Genomic DNA, 7,311 nt, shown 5'->3' with positions numbered 1-7,311 from the left:
AGTCATTTATGGGATTGAGCGTGCGTACGCTCGTATTATAAAAGCGTTTTTATAATAAGTATGATTCCTTCGGTAATTTTGAACCTACAAATGCATAAGAAACACATGTATTAAAGCGAGGTTTCTATACAGTTGATAAATTTCCTGGTAAAAAGGTTGCTTGGAAGCATCCAGCTTACGCTTTCATCTCTCACAAGATAGAAAAAATAATGTTAAAATGTAAAATCTTAATTGTTGCCGGCTTCTTCACGTTAGAATCTGCCTTCCGAACCGTTTCCTCCTTGACGTTTCAAAAGTGCTTATATGAATAAATGAATTTTGAATATGAAATTTAAAACCAATAAAAAAATTATTTGTGAATACAAAAACGTAGCACAATGTGCAAAAATATGGCAGCGCGGGTGATATTGCAACAAGCAATATATGATCATCAGCGTTTGTCTTTCATCACGGCAAACATTGATTTGCTGAAATAAGGTACGATGTAATAATCGATAAAACATATACATAGGATAACTTCTACTACTAAGAAATGAAAAAATTTTCTTTTTCATTTCTTAGTTGTAGAAGGTATCCTATGTGGGTATTCACTGCTTAGCTCCTGGAGACGACTTTTGAGATGGAAAGTCCTTCGGAGTCCACCCCGAAAGGTGGAAGGGACCACACCCAAGGTCCTTCCTTCTTCCTTGAAGTTATTTATAGTATTGCAGGCAGTGGCGTGAACTGGCTTTCTTACCAGGCAGTGGCGTGCACTTCATAGATGCACAAAAGCACTGCATACCCTAAAATTAATATATAACTCGTATAAAGGAGGATTTTTGCTGTTTTATGCAATTTTCCTGCTGTATGCATACCCTGGTAAGAAACCCAGTGCACGCCACTGTTACCAGGGTATGCATACAGCAGCAAAATTGCATAAAATGGCGAAAATCCTCCTCCTATACGAGCTATATGTATAAATTATAGGCTAGGCAGTGCTTTTGTGCATGTATGGAGTGCACGCCACTGATTGCAGGTTAAATATAACATGAATAAATAATGAAATACCAATAACTGTTTACAAAATTTTATTTGCTTTACGAATTACAAAAACGTAACAAAATGTACAAGAATGTGGCAGTGAGGTTGAGATAGCTAGTTGTAATTTGCCGAAATGTTAGATTAAATAAAATTATTTTTCTCAATCATTGTAGACGTTATCCTATGCGGGTGTTGACTGCTTATCTCCTGGAGACAGATTTGGGGATGGAAGGCCCTTCGGGGTGGAAGCCTTTGTCATCGGCGGTGTAGACAATTTCTTGAAGATTACCTTCTGAGTCTTTGTACGAGAAAGAGCCTCTGACAAAAACTACTTTTTGGGGCTTGCCTTCCTCATTAAGAATCTCTGTGGCCTGGCCGACTTCTTCGCGCTTAGTACCATCATCAGATTCAAAGCTGTAATAATAAAAAACAATTAAAATCTAAAGAATCTATTGCGCTTACCAATAAAAAATGTAAAACGTTTTTTATTGGTAAGCGTTCTTAGAATGCTCTACGTTAGTTGGACCTTCGTTGGTAGGTCCGCAGGAGTTAATTTTACATTATAACGCAAAGCTTCGCGGCACGTCTTTTTTGGTAGGGTGGTAAAAGCCATGGCCGGAGCGTCCCACCAGACGAGACCAGAGAAAATTCAGAAATTATAAATTCCCCTAACGAGAAACGTACTTCGCCAGTGAGGCAACCTATTTATAGTAAGATTTTTTCTTTTACATACGCATATTGGTAACTTCCGTCGGGGGACTGATCAGATTCGGATCGCAGAATCTGTGGCACGTAATCCACGGCAGCGGCAGCAGCGACGGCCACAAAGGCAAGAGCGACAATGATCTACAATAAAAACAACAAGCATATGACTATTAATATCAAACGACACGATAACGTAGCTCTTCATTTTCGGAGCAGAGACACTTCTACAAGGCACTTTACTACTTTTTCACAAAAAATACGTTATCAGTTCGCTGTTACGACCCACACACTAAGCTACCAAATACATCAATGTAATATAGCTTGAAACACCATTTTGCATTGATATATTTTGTGCAACTAATTGGTATGTTTTATATACGAAGGTAAATAAACACTGTGGCCTGATTATTATCAATCGTTGCGGTGTCGTATTGTAGTAACATGTTACTACAAATTGGCAACCCTTGTACGAAAATGTGAAATTGTCATAAAAGGATGATTGTGATGTGATGGCACAAATTAATTTCAGATTTCAATACATAGAAAAGCAATTAAACTACCCTTAGCACGTACCACTTTCATGGTTGGTTAGGAGGTTTGATTTCGTTGCTAGCGAATGAGCGACTGGTACCTTAGTGCTGGATGCAAAGTCTTTTATACATTTCTCCGGGCTCTTCAACGGTCTAACGTGCCTAATGTCAAATGCCACATGATTTGGGCGAGATGTCGATATTCCGGCTCGCAAATGACGTACACTTTTATTGATGTGTTCTTACACGTAGCACATATTTGCATAGTAGGAAACTGATTTGCCAAACAAAAAGTTGGTCGTTTAATTAAAAAAAGAAATATTAATTACATCAACTACATTATTATGCTGCTTATAATATAATTAATTTACTATTTTGAAGCATCTTACAACATAGGTACAAATTCTAATTGTTTTTTTTTTTTAATCAACGCACCCGCTGAAGTTTATGACAATGAAAAATATAGTTAGGTACACAACATCCATACTCCATAGTAATATTATAAATGTGAGAGTGTGCTGTTTATTTTTCCTTACTTTACTTAGCACTACTTTATTTTTGGCATAGAGTTACTTGAAAGCGCGGAGCGAAAACAAACAGTTCAATAAATGATTTGTAAAAAACCGTGACAAACACGGACTAAGAATGCGGGCAACGATAATAAAGAAAGAGGAATGAAATATATTCATTGTCTTATTAACACAGTAGCGGTGTGCTTTGATCGACTTTAGTAAAAAATTACTCAACTTTAAATCTGTTTTATTCTATTAACTATATCCTATTGCAATACCATAACGCATATGCATAACGTAATGTCTTACGTTACGGACGACGGGATAGTTCCCAAGCGGGAGGACTCGAGACGGACTTTTGTGGAACTCCTGATCGTAGCGAGAGTATTTCAACTAGAATGCCATCCTAACCTAGACCATATAGGTCTAGGATAGGATTCTAGTTTCAATACGATATTCAGATATCACAAATTTTTATGTCCTTTACTAGAAAGTCAATTGTTAACAATGACTGATATTTTGTCTTAGAAATACTAAATATTGCATAGAAGCAGAAATTAAGCTTAATTACAAGCTTAAGTTACAAGCAGTCCCCCGTGACTTAGTACGCATACTCAAGTTTGTCCAACACAAACTTTCTTTGTACGACCCGCCGCGTTCCATCGTTCGCTAGTTGCCCCACAATTTGCCTAAGGGACATATGTAAAATAGCCTGTAGGCTAACAAAATCCTAAGAAAAATTTAAATCAGACTGGGAGTTACAGGGTTTTAACAAATAAACCTTCATTTCCTATAACATTTTTAGGATTGAAATTTTTATAAGGTCTGAGATATGTATTTATTTTAACGGCTGTAATTGTCCGTACCAATTTTAATCAATATGACTTGAAAATTAACAACATTTCTTCAAACTCACATCCCATACTTAACACCTTTTTGGGTGGAATTTTCAAAACCTGCGAAACACATCTTGTTTAACAGACTTACGAAATAGGAAGAGGTTTTCTATTCAGTTGTTTTTTTATTGGTAACTCTAGGTCAAAATATCAAGTTTCGTGGACATAACACAACACAAGCAACACATTCCCACTATTTAAGTCTCCTCTTGTTGTGTCAATTTATTTTGATTTTGCGGTGACGGCCTGCATGTCGGTATTTTTTATGGTATATATTTTTGTGGTACGGCGTTCTTTTTATGCCCCTGGAGGGATAGAATTTTCAGAACTGTTAGATTAACAATGTCTTCATTTAAAAGCGAAAGCCTAAATACCAATTTCGAAGGATATCCACTGAAATTGGTATTTAGGCTAACTTTGTAACTAACTAACTTTGTAATCCTAAAAATAAGGAACTTTCATACAGACTTTAACCTATTTATAAGAAACCTAAAGAAACCTAAATTTAAAGAAACCTTTTTTAGTACATCTCTAGAATGCTCTAAAAATATTTACTCATAATTTTAAAATTTCTAGGTTTAGCCGCGTGTGTTTTTGTATTGCAAAGTCTCCACCCATTTGAAAATGTAAAAAAATTATGTCAGTTCATAAATATTATATTTATGTACAAAAGTTATCTTTTTTTTAATTTAAGTTAACTTTAAATTATGGAATCCTTTCAAATTCTATATATTCTATTAAAATAAATAAAATGTGATTGTTTGTCTGTGTTGACGAAAAAAATTAAACTAAAAAAAAAAGGTGTTGGATTTCACTGCTACTTGGCTTGCTTGTAGCATTTGCTACTATTGCTACGTGCTACGTTATTAATTCTACTTATCCTTTATTTTATATCAACGTTTGACGACCTCCCTGGCGCAGCGGTTAGCCCTGAGGATTTAATTGGGAAGTCCCGGGTTTAGTCCCGGGTAGCCTTTATTCGTCGTCCTTCAACTGTAATCAAGTTAAGTGTTTGCTCATTTAGGGCATTAAGGAAGGACAAACAAACGAACACTTCGCATTTATAACATTGCTAAGGATTACATAAATTTCAAACGGAACGGGGTTTTGTTTCTATAAACATTTTTTGACCATTGCTTTTACAATACCGAGTATTTTTTTTTCTACCTGGACTATTGCAAATAACTGTGTCATGTACCAAAATAGCGTGAATAAGTGCCCTAAGCATTACGAGTTACGACAGAAGGCCAATTGGTAATCCTCAAACAAAGAACGGCTCTGGTTTATTTATCTATACAGTATTCGGTAAAATATGTACATAACATAAGCGTTATATTTAGCCGACTAGCTGTGATGAGAATAATTATTAATTATTTATTTTCGAACAGAAGGCTTGTAGGAAAAAAGCTTAAAGCGAAAAGGTCACGCTCATAGCATGAGGGTTATTTCTCGAGCCGTCTCGCAACCTGTTCAAATATTTCGAATCAGGCACTGTTTTAAATTTAAAATTAATTTAACACTCTTGAATCATAACTTGCGTCTTTGTATTTTTAAGTAGTAACATTCTCTTTTGATAACATTAAAGGGTAAATTCAGAATAAGGTACATCCTGAGCCTAATATCCCACTTCAAATGAAACTACACGATTTGATACCAAAATTCAGCTTAGTTCCTTTGGAAGAGGGGATGAAAGGTTTTGACGATCTTACACCATAACTCCGTCAAATGTTAACCGATTTAAATAATTATTTTTGTACTGGATAGGTTATACTATCAGTTCAGTTTTGCCTAATTTATTGTAGATCTGATGAATATGATTGGAGATAGAGGATAGATCTCCTCAGCAGACAGCAGTAAACCCAACTGGTTTCACGATACTATTTATTACATTAAGTGTTGCCACAACAAAGAATTTTTTGTATTATTCGTATATTCAAATACGAAACAACTAACTACGCGATTACGATTTTCCTTTTAACGAATATACCTAACTTAACTTTTAATTAAACATAAATAGATCACGATGACTTAGCACACTGGATAGGTTATACTATCAGTTCAGTTTTGCCTAATTTATTGTAGATCTGATGAATATGATTGGAGATAGAGGATAGATCTCCTCAGCAGACAGCAGTAAACCCAACTGGTTTAACGATACTATTTATTACATTAAGTGTTGCCACAACAAATATTTTTTTGTATTATTCGTATATTCAAATACGAAACAACTAACTACGCGATTACGATTTTCCTTTTAACGAATATACCTAACTTAACTTTTAATTAAACATAAATAGATCACGATGACTTAGCACAGTTTAGTTTAGTATAATTAAAATGTGTCTCAGAAAATCTGTATCTAATCTATATAATATACAAGAATCTCGTGTCACAGTGTTTGATGTACAACTTCTACGAAACGGCTCCACCGATTTTTTTTATTATTATATATATATTGCAAATAAGTATGAGAATAGGTTTTAAGCTATTTTTGTACACCTAGGGTTCCTTAAGGAATTTTATATATTCCTAATTTTGTCCAAAAAGTATTTTTAAATGATTTTGCATCCCAAAATATTTTTAAAAACCCAAAATAATAATAAGCGCAGACGAAGTCGCAGGCATCAGTTAGTAATGTACCTACTAAAAAATCTAATTTTAAATTTAAGCTGTCGTAATAAACGCCTTTTTCTAAGTACGAATAAATAACATACGTCGCTGAAGCCGATGGTATTTTTGTTGAAAACTAGAATTTTATCGTTCTGTTAACACACAGGCAGTTGACAAGAATTACGCCTATGTGTTCCCCTGCGCTGTCCCCTCAGGGGGACAAATAGGCAAAAAAGTGCGATTTGTCCTCCTGCGAGGGGACAGAACAAACTATTCTCCTGCTTTTTTAGCAGGGCCTGTCCCCCTGCTCTTTTCTTAGGGGGACAAACAGGAATAAGAAGTTTGATAAGGCCTAGAAAAACATTAAAAACAGTATCACGTACGGTCGGTCATATAATAATATTATTTAACTAGCTGACCCGCGCAACTTCGTCTGCATCAAATCGGTTATTATCGGATTTAATATCTTTTAGCATTTCTATACCCGTAGTAATGTCTAAACGATAGGTCCAGTTTGAATAATTTAAAGAGAAATTATTATTTATTTGGATCTGATAGGAACTATCTTAAGATTGTACCCGTGTTTTTATTGACAAATTATAACAAAAATCTGTTATTGTGTCCTAACAATTAGGCATTTAGCATCCCAGACTTTTTGTAGGTAATAATAATTACTTTAAGCATATCAATCCATCCATCCATACATACATACATCCATCCATCCATACATCCTTACTCACAAACTATCGCATTTATAATATAAGTAGGATGGTACGCATGCATTCGATCGCTGTCCCATATGCTTTGCGACTCGCTGTTATCTGTGAATAGTTATGTCCTTCATCTCCGACAATATTTATCCGAACTTCATTGAAATTACACAATACATGCTTGACAGTATACACTTTCAAATAAAAAAAGAATTATTAAAATCGGTTCAAATTTAACGGAGATATGAAGTAAAATTGATAAAAAATTTCACCTCATTTCCCGGGAGAAGCTTATTGTTTATCGGGATAAAAAGTAACCTATATGTTG

General features: G+C 34.8%; 1 protein-coding gene across 1 annotated transcript; it reads right to left on the bottom strand.

The window, feature by feature from the left end:
• Nucleotides 1–1,220: 1,220 nt before the first annotated feature.
• LOC120625997 (larval cuticle protein 1-like) lies at nt 1,221–2,344 on the bottom strand. Its single transcript, XM_039893278.1, has 3 exons — nt 2,299–2,344; nt 1,754–1,866; nt 1,221–1,434 (listed from the first exon to the last, which is right to left on the bottom strand). The coding sequence occupies exons 1-3, from the start codon at nt 2,305–2,307 to the stop codon at nt 1,221–1,223; spliced, it is 336 nt and encodes a 111-aa protein (XP_039749212.1). The 5' UTR covers nt 2,308–2,344.
• Between the last annotated feature and the right edge of the window lie 4,967 nt (nt 2,345–7,311).

Source organism: Pararge aegeria, chromosome 8 (genome assembly GCF_905163445.1).
Source record: "Pararge aegeria chromosome 8, ilParAegt1.1, whole genome shotgun sequence".
Taxonomy (NCBI): Eukaryota; Metazoa; Arthropoda; class Insecta; order Lepidoptera; family Nymphalidae; genus Pararge; species Pararge aegeria.
This window is presented reverse-complemented; position numbering and strand designations above follow the sequence as displayed.

Excerpts from the sequence above, each read along its gene's own strand:
- LOC120625997 (XM_039893278.1), bottom strand. Across the intron at positions 1,435-1,753 it reads GACGGAAGTTACCAATATGC|CTTTGAATCTGATGATGGTA; the intron begins GTATGTAAAAGA and ends TTATTATTACAG.